Here is an 18,074-nt window from a genome sequence, read left to right as displayed (position 1 = left end):
TATAGTGCCTTCTGAAAGTATTCATACCCCTTGACTTGACTGGTTTACAGCCTGAATTCAAAAAAGATTTTATTTTAAATCTCTCCCATCTCCACACAATACTAGCATAACTTTATCATGATAAAGTGGAAAACCTGTTTGTAGATATTCACAGCCCTGTGTCAATACTTTGTAGAAGCACCTTTGGCAACGATTACAGTTGTGAGTCATTCTGGGTAAGTCTCTCAGAACTTTCCACACCTGGATTGTGCCACATAATCTACAAGCTCTGTCAAATTGGTTGCTGATCTTTGCTAGACAACCACTTTCAGGTCTTGCCATGGAATTTTCTAGTAGATTTAAGTCAAAACTGTAACTCGGCCACTCAGAAACATTCACTGTCTTCTTGGTAAGCAACTCCAGTGTAGATTTGGCCTTGTGTTTTAGGTTATTGTCCTGCTGAAAAGGTGAATTCATCTCCCAGTGTCTGATAGACAGCAGACTGAACCAGGGTTGAACTTTGGGACTGTTTTAAAGTCACCATTGTTCTCATGGTGAAAAGCGGTGACCTTCCTTCCTGAGCGGTGTCCTTCCTCTGCAACAAATGGTTTAGGAAGAACACCTGTGTCTTTGATGTGACTGGATGTATGGATACACAAAGTGTAATTAATCACTTCACCTCAATGTGCTCAAAAAGATATTTAATGTCTGCTTTTCTTCTTTTTTTACCCATCTACCAATAGGTGCCCTTCTTTGCGAGGCATTGGAGAAACCTCCCTGGTGTTTGTGGCTGAATCTGTGTTTCACTGCTTGACTGGAGGACCTTACAGATAACTGTATGTGTGGGGTACAGAGATGAGGTAGTCCTTCAAAAAATCATGTTAAACACTATTATTGCACACAGAGTGAGTCCATCCACACAGAGTGAGTCCATCCACACAGAGTGAGTCCATCCACACAGAGTGAGTCCATCCACACAGAGTGAGTCCATCCACACAGAGTGAGTCCATCCACACAGAGTGAGTCCATCCACACAGAGTGAGTCCATCCACACAGAGTGAGTCCATTCACACAGAGTGAGTCCATCCACACAGAGTGAGTCCATCCACACAGAGTGAGTCCATCCACACAGAGTGAGTCCATCCACACAGAGTGAGTCCATCCACACAGAGTGAGTCCATCCACACAGAGTGAGTCCATCCACACAGAGTGAGTCCATCCACACAGAGTGAGTCCATGCTACTTATATGACTTGTTAAGCACATTTTTACTCCTGAACTTCAAATCAAATCAAATTTTATTTGTCACCTACACATGGTTAGCAGATGTTAATGCGAGTGTAGCGAAATGCTTGTGCTTCTAGTTCCGACAATGCAGTAATAACCAACAAGTAATCTAACCTAACAATTCCACAACTACTACCTTATACACACAAGTGTAAAGGGATAAAGAATATGTACATAAAGATATATGAATGAGTGATGGTACAGAACGGCATAGGCAAGATGCAGTAGATGGTATAGAGTACAGTCTATACATATGAGATGAGTAATGTAGGGTATGTAAACATAAAGTGGCATAGTTTAAAGTGGCTAGTGATACATGTATTACAAAAAGATGGCAAGATGCAGTAGATGATATAGAGTACAGTATATACATATACATATGAGATGAGTAATGTAGGGTATGTAAACATTATATTAAGTGGCATTGTTTAAAGTGGCTAGTGGTACATTTTTACATAATTTCCATCAATTCCCATTATTAAAGTGACTGGAGTTGAGTCAGTATGTTGGCAGCGGCCGCTAAATGTTAGTGGTGGCTGTTTAACAGTCTGATGGCCTTGAGATAAAAGCTGTTTTTCAGTCTCTCGGTCCCTGCTTTAATGCACCTGTACTGACCTCGCCTTCTGGATGATAGCGGGGTGAACAGGCAGTGGCTTGGGGGGTTGTTGTCCTTGATGATCTTTATGGCCTTCCTGTGACATCGGGTGGTGTAGGTGTCCTGGAGGGCAGGTAGTTTGCCCCGGGTGATGCGTTCTGCCGACCTCACTACCCTCTGGAGAGCCTTACGGTTGTGGGCGGAGCAGTTGCCGTACCAGGCGGTGATAGAGCCCGACAGGATGCTCTCGATTGTGCATCTGTAGAAGTTTGTGAGTGCTTTTGGTGACAAGCCGAATTTCTTCAGCCTCCTGAGGTTGAAGAGGCGCTGCTGCGCCTTCTTCACAACGCTGTCTGTGTGGGTGGACCAATTCAGTTTGTCCGTGATGTGTACACCTAGGAACTTAAAACTTTCCACCTTCTCCACTACTGACCCGTCGATGTGGATAGGGGGGTGCTCCCTCTGCTGTTTCCTGAAGTCCACAATCATCTCCTTTGTTTTGTTGACGTTGAGTGTGAGGTTATTTTCCTGACACCACACTCCAAGGGCCCTCACCTCCTCCCTGTAGGCCGTCTCGTCGTTGTTGGTAATCAAGCCTATCACTGTAGTGTCATCCGCAAACTTGATGATTGAGTTGGAGGCGTGCATGGCCACGCAGTCGTGGGTGAACAGGGAGTACAGGAGAGGGCTCAGAACGCACCCTTGTGGGGCCCCAGTGTTGAGGATCAGCGGGGTGGAGATGTTGTTACCTACCCTCACCACCTGGGGACGGCCCGTCAGGAAGCCTAGGACCCAGTTGCACAGGGCGGGGTCGAGACCCAGGGTCTCGAGCTTGATGACGAGTTTGGACGGGACTATGGTGTTAAATGCCGAGCTGTAGTTGATGAACAGCATTCTCACATAGGTATTCCTCTTGTCCAGATGGGTTAGGGCAGTGTGCAGTGTGGTTGCGATTGCGTCGTCTGTGGACCTATTGGGTCGGTAAGCAAATTGGAGTGGGTCTAGGGTGTCCGGTAGGGTGGAGGTGATATGGTCCTTGACTAGTCTCTCAAAGCACTTCATGATGACGGAAGTGAGTGCTACGGGGCGGTAGTCGTTTAGCTCAGTTACCTTAACTTTCTTGGGAACAGGAACAATGGTTGCCCTCTTGAAGCATGTGGGATCAGCAGACTTGGATAAGGATTGATTGAATATGTCCGTAAACACACCAGCCAGCTGGTCTGCGCATGCTCTGAGGACGCGGCTGGGAATGCCGTCTGGGCCTGCAGCCTTGCGAGGGTTAACACGTTTAAATGTTTTACTCACGTCGGCTGCAGTGAAGGAGAGCCCGCAGGTTTTGGTAGCGGGCCTTGTCAGTGGCACTGTATTGTCCTCAAAGCGAGCAAAAAAGTTATTTAGTCTGTCTGGGAGCAAGACATCCTGGTCCGCGACGGGGCTGGTTTTCTTTTTGTAAGCCGTGATTGACTGTAGACCCTGCCACATATCTCTTGTGTCTGAGCTGTTGAATTGCGACTCTATTTTGTCTCTGTACTGGGACTTAGCTTGTTTGTTTCAGCAAAGGAAAGTGAATATTTATAATGCTTTTTATGAGTTTTGTTGACTGCACAATTTGGGCGGGTAACCGTATGGCTTGCTTTTGTGGCTGAACGCTGTTTTCAGATGATTGAATATTGTGTTTTGCATTAAGAACAAGTGTATCTTTAATTCTATGTAAAACATGTATCTTTCATCAAAGTTTATGATGAGTATTTCTGTTATTTTTACGTGGCTCTCTGCAATTTCTCTGGATATTTTGGAGGCATTTCTGAAGGTTAGTTCCTTAGGTTAGGGGCCCTAAACAGATCACTGGCCTGGAAATGCCTTTGACAGATGACACAGATCAAAACTCGTGTTTTCTGGATGTACGTGACCCTAATATCAGAGGTTATTTACAGCGCCTTCAGAAAGTATTCATACCGCTTCATTTATTTCACATTTTATTGTGTTACAACCTGGATTCAAAATAAATACAAAATCTCCCCCGTCTACAAACAATACCCCATAGCGACAACGTCAAGACATGTTTCTAGAAATGTTTTATTCATATTTAAAAGGAAATACAGCAATATCTAATTTACGTAAGTGTTCACACCCCCATGTGACCAGATATTCGGTTCCTCCCCATGACAATCTGAACTGAGCTCAGGTGCATCCAATTTCCTTTGATCATCTTTGAGATGATCAAAGTCCACCTGTGGCCAATTCAATTGTTAGAAAAGAAACACACCTGTCTACAGTATATAAAAAGTCCCACAGTTGACAGGAACTATACCATGAAGTCCAAAGACCTGTCCGTAGATCTCTGAGATTGTGACTGTCACGACTCCTACCGAAGGTGGCTCCCCTTCCTGTTCGGGTGGCACTCGGCGGTCGTCGTCACCGGCCTACTAGCTGCCACTGATTTTTTCCTCCTCCTCCTTGTTTGTTTATTGGTTACACCTGCTTGTAGTTAGGTTGATTAGTGTGGCTTTATTACCCAGCAGGCCCGTCTGTTGGGTGTACGGGATTGTTTTGTGTACTGTTTGTACATGCTTGTATGTCACGGTTCGTTATATTTTCGGAACTAATTAGTTCCCCTTGTGTGTTGGGGCATTTGGTTTTAGTGGCGTCGTGTTCACCTCTGTTGGTGATTAAAGTTACGCTACTCTGAACTCGCTGTCTCCTGCGTCTGACTCCTTCCTCCACTACACCCCGGGCATTACAGTGACGAGGCATATATCTGGGGAAGGGTATTAAACCATTTCTAGAGTGTTGAAAGTTTCCAAGAGCACGGTGGTCTCCATCATTGGGAAATTGAACAAATATGGAACTACCCCAACTCTGCCTAGAGCTGGCCGTCTGACCAGACTGAGCAACCGGCCAAGGGGGACCTTAGTCAGGGAGGTGACCAAGAACCCAATGACCACTATGACAGAACAACAGAGTTCCTTGGCTGAGATGGGAGAACCTGCTAGAAGGACAACAGTCTCTACAGCACTTCACCAATCTGGGATTTATGGGAGAATGCCCAGACGGAAGCCACTCCTGAGAAAAGGGGACATGACAGCATGCCTGTAGTTTGTTAAAAGGCACGTAAAAGACTCAGAGCATCAGTCAAAAGATTCTGAACACTTTGTCCTGAATGCAAAGTGATATGTCTGGAGAAAACTGGGCACAGCTCATCACCTATCGAACACCATCCCTACCGTGAAGTACGGTGGTGGCAGCATCATGCTATGGGGGATGCTTTTCAGCGGCAGGGGCTGGGAGACTGGTAAGTAGAGAGGGAACAATGAATGGAGACAAATACAGGCAAATCCTTGATGAGAACCTGCTTCAGAGTGCAAATGACCTTAGACTGGGGCGAAGATTTACGTTCCAACAGGACAATGACACCAAGCTTACAGCCAAAGCAAAGCTGAAATGGCTTTAAAACAAGAATGTGAAAGTCTTGAGTGGTCCAGCCACAGCCCAGACTTCGAATCCCATTGAAAAAAGACTTGAAGATTGCTGTTCACTGCCACTCCTCATCTAACTTAACAGAGTTTGAGAAAATCTTCAAGGAAAAATGGGAGAAAATCCCCAAATCCAGATATGCAAAGCTGATTCAGACATAACCAAGACAACTCAAAGTTGATTCAGACATACCCAAGACGACTCAAAGCTGATACAGACATACCCAAGACGACTCAAAGTTGATTCAGACATACCCAAGACGACTCAAAGCTGATACAGACATACCCAAGACGACTCAAAGCTGAAACAGACGTACCCAAGACGACTCAAAGCTGATACAGACATACCCAAGACGACTCAAAGCTGATTCAGACATACCCAAGACGACTCAAAGCTGATACAGACATACCCAAGACGACTCAAAGCTGATACAGACATACCCAAGACGACTCAAAGCTGATTCAGACATACCCAAGACGACTCAAAGCTGATTCAGACAAACCCAAGACGACTCAAAGCTGATTCAGACATACCCAAGACGACTCAAAGCTGATACAGACATACCCAAGACGACTCAAAGCTGATTCAGACATACCCAAGACGACTCAAAGCTGATTCAGACATACTCAAGACGACTCAAAGCTGATTCAGACATACCCAAGACGACTCAAAGCTGATTCAGACATACCCAAGACGACTCAAAGCTGATACAGACATACCCAAGACGACTCAAAGCTGATACAGACATACCCAAGACGACTCAAAGCTGATTCAGACATACCCAAGACGACTCAAAGCTGATTCAGACATACCCAAGACGACTCAAAGCTGATTCAGACATACCCAAGACGACTCAAAGCTGATACAGACATACCCAAGACGACTCAAAGTTGATTCAGACAAAGTATTCACTCAGGGGTCTGAATCCTTATGTAAATGAGATATTTCTGTATTTCATGTTCAATGCACAATCGAGAGCATCCTGTTGGGCTGTATCACTGCCTGGTATGGCAATTTCACCGCCCTCAACCACAAGGCTCTCCCGAGGGTAGTGCGGTCTGCACAATGCATCACCGGGGGAAAACTACCTGCCCTCCAAGACACCAACACCACCCGATGTCACAGGAAGGCCATAAAGATCATCAAGGACAACAACCACCCAAGCCACTGCCTGTTCACCCCGCTATCATCCAGAAGGCGAGGTCAGTACAGGTGCATCAAAGCTGGGACCGAGAGACTGAAAAACAGCTTCTATCTCAAGGCCATCAGACTGTTAAACAGCCAACACTAACAGAGAGAGGCTGCTGCCAACATACAGACTCAAATCTCTGGCCACCCCTCTCCTCTCAGATAAATACTGAGGGACCACACCCCTCTCCTCTCAGATATACACTGAGGGACCACACCCCTCTCCTCTCCTCTCAGATAAATACTGAGGGACCACACCCCTCTCCTCTCAGATATACACTGAGGGACCACACCCCTCTCCTCTCCTCTCAGATAAGTACTGAGGGACCACACCCTTCTCCTCTCAGATATACACTGAGGGACCACACCCCTCTCCTCTCCTCTCAGATAAGTACTGAGGGACCACACCCCTCTCCTCTCAGATATACACTGAGGGACCACACCCCTCTCCTCTCAGATATACACTGAGGGACCACACCCCTCTCCTCTCAGAAATACACTGAGGGACCACACCCCTCTCCTCTCAGATAAGTACTGAGGGACCACACCCCTCTCCTCTCAGATATACACTGAGGGACCACACCCCTCTCCTCTCAGATATACACTGAGGGACCACACCCCTCTCCTCGCCTCTCAGATACATACTGAGGGACCATACCCATCTCCTCTCAGACAAATACTGAGGGACTTTACCCCTCTCCTCTCAGATAAATACTGAGGGACTTTACCCCTCTCCTCTCAGATAAGTACATGCTGAATAGACAGTAGAGCAGTGTTTGACCTGTCCCACTCTGTGTAAATGGAGCTACCAAGTTATAGAGCAGACAGACAGACAGTCAGACAAACGGTAAACACACAACGAGCCAGCCATCAAGACAGACAGTCAGACAAACAGTCAGTCAGACAGACAAACAGTCAGTCAGACAGACAAACAGACAGATGGTCAGAGACAGACAGGTACGGGCCAGGTTGTCAGGGTAAAGGACAGGTAGGGATGAGGTGTTCAGGGTAAGGGACAGGTAAGGATGAGGTGTTCAGGGTAAAGGACAGGTAAGGATGAGGTGTTCAGGGTAAAGGACAGGTAGGGATGAGGTGTTCAGGGTAAAGGACAGGTACGGATGAGGTGTTTAGGGTAAAGGTCAGGTAAGGATGAGGTGTTCAGGGGAAAGGACAGGTAAGGATGAGGTGTTCAGGGTAAAGGACAGGTAAGGATGAGGTGTTCAGGGTAAAGGACAGGTAAGGATGAGGTGTTCAGGGTAAAAGACAGGTAAGGATGAGGTGGTCAGGGTAAAGGACAGGTAAGGATGAGGTGTTCAGGGTAAAGGGCGGGTAAGGATGAGGTGTTCAGGGTAAAGGGCGGGTAAGGATGAGGTGGTCAGGGTAAAGGACAGGTAAGGATGAGGTGTTCAGGGTAAAGGACAGGTAAGGATGAGGTGTTCAGGGTAAAGGACAGGTAAGGATGAGGTGGTCAGGGTAAAGGACAGGTAAGGGCCAAGTTGTCAGGGCCTTGTGGCCAGGGTAAAGAACAGATAGTGTGCCAGGTAGTCAGAGTAAAGGACAAGTAAGGGCCAGGTGGTCAGAGTAAAGGACAGGTAAGAGCCAAGTAAGCAGGGTAAAGGACAGGTAAGGTTCAGGTCATCAGGGTGAAGGACAGGTAAAAAGACAGGTAGTCAGGGTAAAGGACAGGTAAGGGCGAGGTGGTCAGTGTAAAGGACAAGCAAGGGTGAGGTCTTCAAGGTAAAGGACAAGTAAGTGCCAGGTGTCCAAGGTAAAGCACAGGTAAGGACCAGGTAGTCAGAGTATAGGACAGGTAAGGACAAGGTAGTCAGGGTGAAGGACAGGTAAGGGCCAGGTGGCCAAGGTAAAGTACAGGTAATGGCCAGGTGTCCAAGGTAAAGCACAGGTAAGGACCAGGTAGTCAGAGTATAGGACAGGTAATGGCCAGATAGTCAGAGTAAAGGACAGGTAAGGGCCAGGTACTCAGGGTAATGGACAGGTTAGGGCCAGGTATTCAGAGTAAAGAGTAAAGGAGAGGTTAGGGCCAGGTAGTCAGGGTAAAGGACAGGTTAGGGCCAGGTTTTTGAGGAAAGAGTAAAGGACAGGTAAATATTTACCTTGCACACCTAGAGCAGATGTTGAGTGTGACCTTGGCCTGGGGTTCTGGGCAGTAGGAACTACGACCCTGGCTGAACTTACTGCCTGACGGAGCCAGCCCTGTTACCCCCTCCATTCGCAGGTCATCTAGGTCCTCTGGAAAGGGAGAGGGAGAGGGAGTAAGTGGAGGAGAGTGGAGAAGACAGAGGAGGAGGAGACAGAGAAGGGGGCAGAAGGGGAGACATAGGAGGAGAGGAGGAGAGTGGAGAAGACAGAGGAGGAGGAGAGTGGAGGAGACAGAGGAGGAAAGTGGAGGAGGAGAGTGGAGGAGACCGAGAGGGAGACAGAAGAGGGGAGTGGAGGAGACCGAGGAGGAGCGTGAAGGAGGAGAGTGGAGGAGACCGAGATGGAGACAGAAGAGGGGAGTGGAGGAGGAGAGAGAGGAGGAGAGAGGAAGTGACAGAGGAGGAGAAAGAGGAGGAGAGAGGAAGTGACAGAGGAGGAGGCTGGAGGACACAGGAGGAGACAGAGGGGGAGAAAGAGAAGGAAGAGGAAGAGAGGGATCATCACACCACCAGTACACCATCACACCACACCACCAGTACACCATCACACCACACCACCAGTACACCATCACACCACACCACCAGTACACCATCACACCACACCACCAGTACACCATCACACCACACCACCAGTACACCATCACACCACACCACCAGTACACCATCACACCACACCACCAGTACACCATCACACCGTCACAACATCACACCATCACACCACACCACCAGTACACCATCACACCACACCACCATCACACCATCACACCGTCACAACATCACACCATCACACCAGTACACCATCACACCATCACACCATCACACCGTCACAACATCACACCATCACACCAGTACACCATCACACCATCACACCATCACACAATCACACCATCACACCATCACAACATCACACAATCACACCATCACACCAGTACACCATCACACCGTCACAACATCACACCACACCACCAGTACACCATCACACCGTCACAACATCACACAATCACACCATCACACCAGTACACCATCACACCGTCACAACATCACACCATCACACCAGTACACCATCACACCATCACACCATCACACCGTCACAACATCACACAATCACACCATCACACCAGTACACCATCACACCAGTACACCATCACACCAGTACACCGTCACACCGTCACAACATCACACAATCACACCATCACACCATCACACCATCACACCAGTACACCATCACACCAGTACACCATCACACCATCACAACATCACACCATCACACCATCACACCAGTACACCATCACACCGGTACACCATCACACCATACCACCATCACAACATCACACCATCACACCATCACACCATACCACCATACCACCATCACACCATACCACCAATACACCATCACACCATACCACCATCACTTCATCACACCATCACACAATTACACCATCACACCATCACACCATACCACCAATACACCATCACAACATCACACCATCACACCATTACACCATCACACCATCACACGCAGGAGAGAAGAGGAGGTGAGGACAGTAGGAAAGGAGGTGAGGAGAGGAGGTGAGGACAGTTGGAGAGGAGGAGGAGAGGAGGTGAGGACAGGAGGAGAGGAGAAGAGGAGGTGAGGAGAGAAGGTAAGGACAGTAGGAGGAGGAGAGAAGTTGAGGACAGTAGGAGAGGAGGAGAAGAGGTGAGGACAGTTGGAGAGGAGGAGGAGAGGAGGTGAGGACAGGAGGACAGGAGGAGAGGAGGAGAGGAGAGGTGAGGACAGGAGGAGAGGAGGAGAGGTGAGGACAGTTGGAGAGGAGGAGAAGACAGTAGGACAGGAGGACAGTAGGAGAGGAGGTGAGGACAGTAGGAGAGGAGGTGAGGACAGTAGGAGAGGAGGTGAGGACAGTAGGACAGTATGAGAGGAGGTGAGGACAGTAGGAGAGGAGGAGAGGACAGTAGGAGAGGAGGTGAGGACAGTAGGAGAGGAGGAGAGAACAGTAGGAGAGGAGGTGAGGACAGTATGAGAGGAGGAGAGGAGGAGAGGACAGTAGAGGAGGGGGAGAGGACAGTAGGAGAGGAGGTGAGGACAGTAGGAGAGGAGGAGAGGACAGTAGGAGAGGAGGTGAGGACAGTAGGAGAGGAGGAGATGACAGTAGGAGAGGAGGTGAGGACAGGTGAGGACAGTAGGAGAGGTGGAGAGGACAGTAGGAGAGGAGGTGAAGACAGGTGAGGACAGTAGGAGAGGAGGAGAGGACAGTAGGAGAGGAGGAGAGGACAGTAGGAGAGGAGGTGAGGACAGTAGGAGAGGAGGTGAGGAGGAGAGGACATTAGGAGAGGAGGTGAGGACAGTAGTAGAGGAGGACAGTAGGAGAGGAGGACAGTAGGAGAGGAGGAGAGGAGGTGAGGACAGTAGGAGAGGAGGAGAGGACAGTAGGGGAGGAGGTGAGGACAGTAGGAGAGGAGGAGAGGACAGTAGGAGAGGAGGAGAGGAGTTGAGGACAGTAGGAGAGGAGGAGAGGACAGATGAGGACAGTAGGAGAGGAGGACAGTAGGTGAGGAGGAGAGGAGGTAAGGACAGTAGGAGGGGAGGTGAGGACAGTAGGAGAGGAGGTGAGGACAGTAGGAGAGGAGGAGAGGACAGTAGGAGAGGAGGTGAGGACAGTAGGAGAGGAGGACAGTAGGAGAGGAGGATAGGACAGTAGGAGGAGAGGACAGTAGGACAGTAGGAGAGGAGGTGAGGACAGTAGGAGAGGAGGTGAGGACAGTAGGAGAGGAGGACAGTAGGAGAGGAGGAGGAGAGGAGGAGAGGACAGTAGGAGAGGAGGAGAGGAGGACAGTAGGAGAGGAGGAGAGGACAGTAGGACAGTAGGAGAGGAGGACAGTAGGAGATGAGGACAGTAGGAGAGGAGGACAGTAGGAGAGGAGGAGAGGAGGAGAAGACAGTAGGACAGTAGGAGAGGAGGAGGAGAGGAGGAGAGGACAGTAGGAGAGGAGGAGAGGAGGACAGTAGGAGAGGAGGAGAGGACAGTAGGACAGTAGGAGAGGAGGACAGTAGGAGAGGAGGAGAGGACAGTAGGACAGTAGGAGAGGAGGACAGTAGGAGAGGAGGAGAGGAGGAGAGGACAGTAGGACAGTAGGAGAGGAGGAGAGGAGGAGAGGAGGAGAGGACAGTAGGACAGTAGGAGAGGAGGAGAGGAGGAGAGGAGGAGAGGACAGTAGGACAGTAGGAGAGGAGGAGAGGAGGAGAGGAGGAGAGGAGGAGAGGACAGTAGGACAGTAGGAGAGAAGATGGAAAGTATTTAAGTGATGCAATGTGAATAAAGAGGTCTGAGCCATGAAGATCTCCATCTCCCCAGTAGGAGAGGAGGTGAGGACAGTATGAGAGGAGGAGAGGAGGAGAGGACAGTAGAGGAGGGGGAGAGGACAGTAGGAGAGGAGGTGAGGACAGTAGGAGAGGAGGAGAGGACAGTAGGAGAGGAGGTGAGGACAGTAGGAGAGGAGGAGATGACAGTAGGAGAGGAGGTGAGGACAGGTGAGGACAGTAGGAGAGGTGGAGAGGACAGTAGGAGAGGAGGTGAAGACAGGTGAGGACAGTAGGAGAGGAGGAGAGGACAGTAGGAGAGGAGGAGAGGACAGTAGGAGAGGAGGTGAGGACAGTAGGAGAGGAGGTGAGGAGGAGAGGACATTAGGAGAGGAGGTGAGGACAGTAGTAGAGGAGGACAGTAGGAGAGGAGGACAGTAGGAGAGGAGGAGAGGAGGTGAGGACAGTAGGAGAGGAGGAGAGGACAGTAGGGGAGGAGGTGAGGACAGTAGGAGAGGAGGAGAGGACAGTAGGAGAGGAGGAGAGGAGTTGAGGACAGTAGGAGAGGAGGAGAGGACAGATGAGGACAGTAGGAGAGGAGGACAGTAGGTGAGGAGGAGAGGAGGTAAGGACAGTAGGAGGGGAGGTGAGGACAGTAGGAGAGGAGGTGAGGACAGTAGGAGAGGAGGAGAGGACAGTAGGAGAGGAGGTGAGGACAGTAGGAGAGGAGGACAGTAGGAGAGGAGGATAGGACAGTAGGAGGAGAGGACAGTAGGACAGTAGGAGAGGAGGTGAGGACAGTAGGAGAGGAGGTGAGGACAGTAGGAGAGGAGGACAGTAGGAGAGGAGGAGGAGAGGAGGAGAGGACAGTAGGAGAGGAGGAGAGGAGGACAGTAGGAGAGGAGGAGAGGACAGTAGGACAGTAGGAGAGGAGGACAGTAGGAGATGAGGACAGTAGGAGAGGAGGACAGTAGGAGAGGAGGAGAGGAGGAGAAGACAGTAGGACAGTAGGAGAGGAGGAGGAGAGGAGGAGAGGACAGTAGGAGAGGAGGAGAGGAGGACAGTAGGAGAGGAGGAGAGGACAGTAGGACAGTAGGAGAGGAGGACAGTAGGAGAGGAGGAGAGGACAGTAGGACAGTAGGAGAGGAGGACAGTAGGAGAGGAGGAGAGGAGGAGAGGACAGTAGGACAGTAGGAGAGGAGGAGAGGAGGAGAGGAGGAGAGGACAGTAGGACAGTAGGAGAGGAGGAGAGGAGGAGAGGAGGAGAGGACAGTAGGACAGTAGGAGAGGAGGAGAGGAGGAGAGGAGGAGAGGAGGAGAGGACAGTAGGAGAGGAGGAGAGGAGGAGAGGAGGAGAGGACAGTAGGACAGTAGGAGAGGAGGAGAGGAGGAGAGGAGGAGAGGAGGAGAGGACAGTAGGACAGTAGGAGAGGAGGAGAGGAGGAGAGGAGGAGAGGACAGTAGGACAGTAGGAGAGGAGGAGAGGAGGAGAGGAGGAGAGGACAGTAGGACAGTAGGAGAGGAGGAGAGGAGGAGAGGAGGAGAGGAGGAGAGGACAGTAGGACAGTAGGAGAGAAGATGGAAAGTATTTAAGTGATGCAATGTGAATAAAGAGGTCTGAGCCATGAAGATCTCCATCTCCCCTATCACTCACCACATCAGAGCAAAGCCGAACCTAAGAGCAGAGCTGGGAAGGGTCTCTCTCTGTGTCTCTGTGTCTCTGTGTCTCTGTGTCTCTGTGTCTCTGTGTCTCTGTGTCTCTGTGTGTCTGTGTGTCTGTGTGTCTGTGTGTCTGTGTGTCTGTGTGTCTGTGTGTCTGTGTGTCTGTGTGTCTGTGTGTCTGTCTCTGTCTCTGTCTCTGTCTCTGTCTCTGTCTCTGTCTCTGTCTCTGTCTCTGTCTCTCTCTCTCTCTCTCTCTCTCTCTCTCTCGTCTCTCGTCTCTCGTCTCTCGTCTCTCGTCTCTCGTCTCTCCTCTCTCCTCTCTCCTCTCTCCTCTCTCCTCTCTCCTCTCTCCTCTCTTCTCTCTTCTCTCTTCTCTCTTCTCTCTCTCTCTCTCGTGTGTGTGCGTGCATGTGTTCTCCTCCCTGCAGGTTTCCATTAGACGGACACTGACTGACTCTCTCTCTCTCTGTTCTAAATAAAGAACTGGAGTCAGAATTACTACATTAATCTCATAAATAATATACATCTTCTGAGATGATGTGTTGACGGGTCTATAGTGGAATTATCTACCTCACTCCACCACACACAGAGATACACACAGATATATACACACACACACACACTCCCCCACACACACACTCACACACACACACTCCCACACACACAGAAATATATATACACACATACACACACAGAGATATACACACACACACACACACACACACACACACACACACACACACACACACACACACACACACACACATACACACACACACACACACACACACACACACACACACACACAGAGATATACACACACACACACACACACACACACACACACACACACAGAGATATACACACACACACACACACACACACACACACACACACACACACACACACACACACACAGATATATACACTCCCCCACACACAGAGTTATATACACACACACACACACACACACACACAGATATATACACACACAAACACACACACACACACTCCCCCACACACAGAGATATATACACACACACACACACACACTTTCTCACTCACACACACACACACACACACACCCTTTCTCACTCACACACACAGACACACACACACACACACACACACACACACACACACAGAGATATATACACACACACACACATACACACACAGAGAGAGATATATACACACACACACCCTTTCTCACAGACACACACACACACACACACACACATCTCCCACACCAAATCCAACCTATTTCATGTGAGGCCATGAGTTACATATGAGTGAACTCCATGCCTTTGTACGTGATACAAGCCCTAGGTGTGCCTCTGAGCTGTGAGCAGTGAGCTGTGAGCTGTTACAGTAGCTGTGAGCTCTAAGCTCTGAGCTGTGAGCAGTTACAGTAGCTGTGAACTGTTACAGTAGCTGTGAGCTGTTACAGTAGCTGTGAGCTCTGAGCAGTGAGCTGTGAGCTGTGAGCTGTTACAGTAGCTGTGAACTGTTACAGTAGCTGTGAGCTCTGAGCAGTGAGCTGTGAGCTGTTACAGTAGCTGTTCAAAATCAAATTAGCCATCCTTTGCCTTGATGACAGTTTTGCACACTTTTGGCATTCTCTCAACCAGCTTCACCTGGAATGCTTTTCCAACAGTCTTGAAGGAGTTCCCACATATGCTGAGCACTTCTTGGCTGCTTTTGCTTCACTCTGCGGTCCAACTCATCCCAAACCATCTCAATTGGGTTGAGGTCGGTTGATTGTGGAGGCCAGGTCATCTGATGCAGCACTCCATCACTCTTCTTCTTGGTCTAATAGCCCTTACACAGCCTGGAGGTGTGTTGGGCCATTGTCCTGTTGAAAAACAAAATGATAGTCCCACTAAGCTCAAACCAGATGGGAGGGCGTATCTCTGCAGAATGCTGTGGTAACCATGCTGGTTAAGTGTGCCTTGAATTCTAAATAAATCACTGACTTTTGTCACCAGCAAAGCACCCCGACACCATCACACCTCCTCCTCCATGCTTCACGGTAGGGAACCACACATGCGGAGATTATCCGTTCACCTGCTCTGGTTTCTTTGCAGAAATTTGACCACGAAGGCCTGAATCATGCAGTCTCCTCTGAACAGTTGATGTTGAGATATGTCTGTTACTTGAACTCTGTGAAGCATTTATTTGGGCTACAATTTCTGAGGCTGGTAACTCTAATGAACTTATCCTCTGCAGCAGACGTAACTCTGGGTCTTCCTTTCCTGTGGCGGTTCTCATGAGAGCCAGTTTCATCATAACGCTGGATGGTTTTTACGACTGCACTTGAAGAAACTTTAAAAGTTCTTGACATTTTTCGGATTGACTGACCTTCATGTCTTAAAGTAATGATGGATTGTCGTTTCTCTTTGCTTATTTGAGCTGTTCTTGCCATAATATGGACATGGTCTTTTACCAAATAGGGCTATCTTCTGTATATCACCCCTACCTTGTCACAACACAACTGATTAGCTCAAATGCATTAAGAAGGAAAGAAATTCCACAAATGAGCTTTTAACAAGGCACACCTGTTGATTGAAATGCATTGCAGGCTATGGTATGCCCTACTGAAAACACCATGGAAACACCATGGAAACAGGAGAATTCAGCACAAGACAGTAGCTGCTATTCCATCACTGGCCACTAGAGGTCACAGTAACCTCATACACACAAGTCTCAAAGTTTATTCGCCACGTGCACAGGATACAACAGATGTTAAGTTCTTACCATGAGAGCTTTTTGGTAACAATGCAGTGATAATAATAATAATAATATGAATAATATTATTAATAATAATAATAATATAAGAAGAAGAAGAAGAAAGAAAGAAAGTAATCCTAAATCTAATAAAACATTTAAGTAACAATAAAAACCTCACAAGAACTACGATGACAGTTAAAGAAACAAATTGTTGCAAATGTATTCAAATCAAAACAAACTCAATTCGGCAGGGCATGGACTCTACAAGGTGTCGAAAGCGTTCCACAGGGATGCACCATCAATAAGACTGATAGACCTCTCTGCCTCTCTACCATCTCTGTTTCTCTGTATCTCTCTAACCTCAGTAAGACTGATAGACCTATCTACCATCTCTGTCTCTCTCTACTCTCCAGCGCCAGTCTGGCAGGCCACTCAGTAAGACTGATAGACCTCTCTGCCTCTCTACCATCTCTGTCTCTCTGTATCTCTCTACTCTCCAGCGCCAGTCTGGCAGGCCACTCAGTAAGACTGATAGACCTCTCTGCCTCTCTACCATCTCTGTCTCTCTGTATCTCTCTACTCTCCAGCGCCAGTCTGGCAGGCCACTCAGTAAGACTGATAGACCTCTCTACCTCTCTACCATCTCTGTTTCTCTGTATCTCTCTACTCTCCAGCGCCAGTCTGGCAGGCCACTCAGTAAGACTGATAGACCTCTCTGCCTCTCTACCATCTCTGTCTCTCTGTCTCTCTCTACTCTCCAGCACCAGACTGGCAGGCCACTCAGTAAGACTGATAGACCTCTCTACCTCTCTACCATCTCTGTCTCTCTGTATCTCTCTACTCTCCAGGGCCAGTCTGGCAGGCCACTCAGTAAGACTGATAGACCTCTCTCCCTCTCTACCATCTCTGTCTCTCTGTCTCTCTTTCTTCCAGCCCAGGTCCAGTCTCAGTGGACTGTACCGGGCCAAACTCTTCAGTATATCAGGCCAAGCCTTCACACAGAATTACAAATGACCTATTCCCTCTGAATAGCTGCATGGTCCAAGCACACCAAGAAATCTGTGAAGATGGCAAAACCTATTCCCTCTCAGGAGACTGAAACGATTTGGCATGTGTCCTCAGATCCTCATAAGGTTCTACAGCTGCATCCCAGTACATCACTGGGGCCAAGCTTCCTGCCATCCAGGACCACTATACCAGGCGGTGTCAGAGGAAGGACCTAAAAATTGTCAAAGACTCCAGCAACCCTAGTCATAGGCTGTTCTCTCTGCTACCGCACAGCAAGCGGTACCGGTGCGCCAAGTCTAGGTCCAAGAGGCTTCTTAACAGCATCTATCCCCGAGCCATAAGATTCCTGAACATCTAGTCAAATGGCCACCCAGACTATTTGCATTGTCCCCCCTCTTTTACGCCGCTGCTACTCTCTGTCATTATCTATGCATAGTCACTTTAATAGTTCTACCTACATGTACATATTACCTCAACTAACCGGTGCCCCCTCACATTGACTCTGTACCTGTACCCCCCTGTATATAGCCTTGCTATTGTTATTTCACTGCTGCTCTTTAATTATTTGTTATTCTTATCTCTTACTTAAATAAATAAATACAACGTGTTTACTGCATTGTTGGTTAAGGGCTTGTAAGAAGCATTTCACTGTGAGGTCTACACCTGTTGTATTCGGCGCATGTGACAAATAT

The 18,074-nt window shown here is 48.7% G+C and overlaps 1 protein-coding gene across 6 annotated transcripts in view; it reads right to left on the bottom strand.

The window, feature by feature from the left end:
* Positions 1 to 18,074, bottom strand: part of LOC129823224 (uncharacterized protein C8orf34 homolog) — a 148,506-nt gene that overhangs the window by 63,070 nt on the left and 67,362 nt on the right. For 5 of the 6 annotated variants that reach the window (XM_055882107.1, XM_055882101.1, XM_055882102.1 and 2 more), the window contains exon 8: positions 8,637 to 8,772. In XM_055882107.1, coding sequence (XP_055738082.1) covers positions 8,637 to 8,772 — 136 coding nt within the window. The remainder of the gene's footprint in view (positions 1 to 8,636; positions 8,773 to 18,074) is intronic. The other variant, XM_055882106.1, reaches the window with a different exon arrangement.

The sequence above is a fragment of the Salvelinus fontinalis genome, chromosome 25 (genome assembly GCF_029448725.1).
Source record: "Salvelinus fontinalis isolate EN_2023a chromosome 25, ASM2944872v1, whole genome shotgun sequence".
Classification (NCBI taxonomy): Eukaryota; Metazoa; Chordata; class Actinopteri; order Salmoniformes; family Salmonidae; genus Salvelinus; species Salvelinus fontinalis.
The sequence above is the reverse complement of the archived record's forward strand: the minus strand, read 5'-3'. Positions and strand labels throughout refer to the sequence as shown.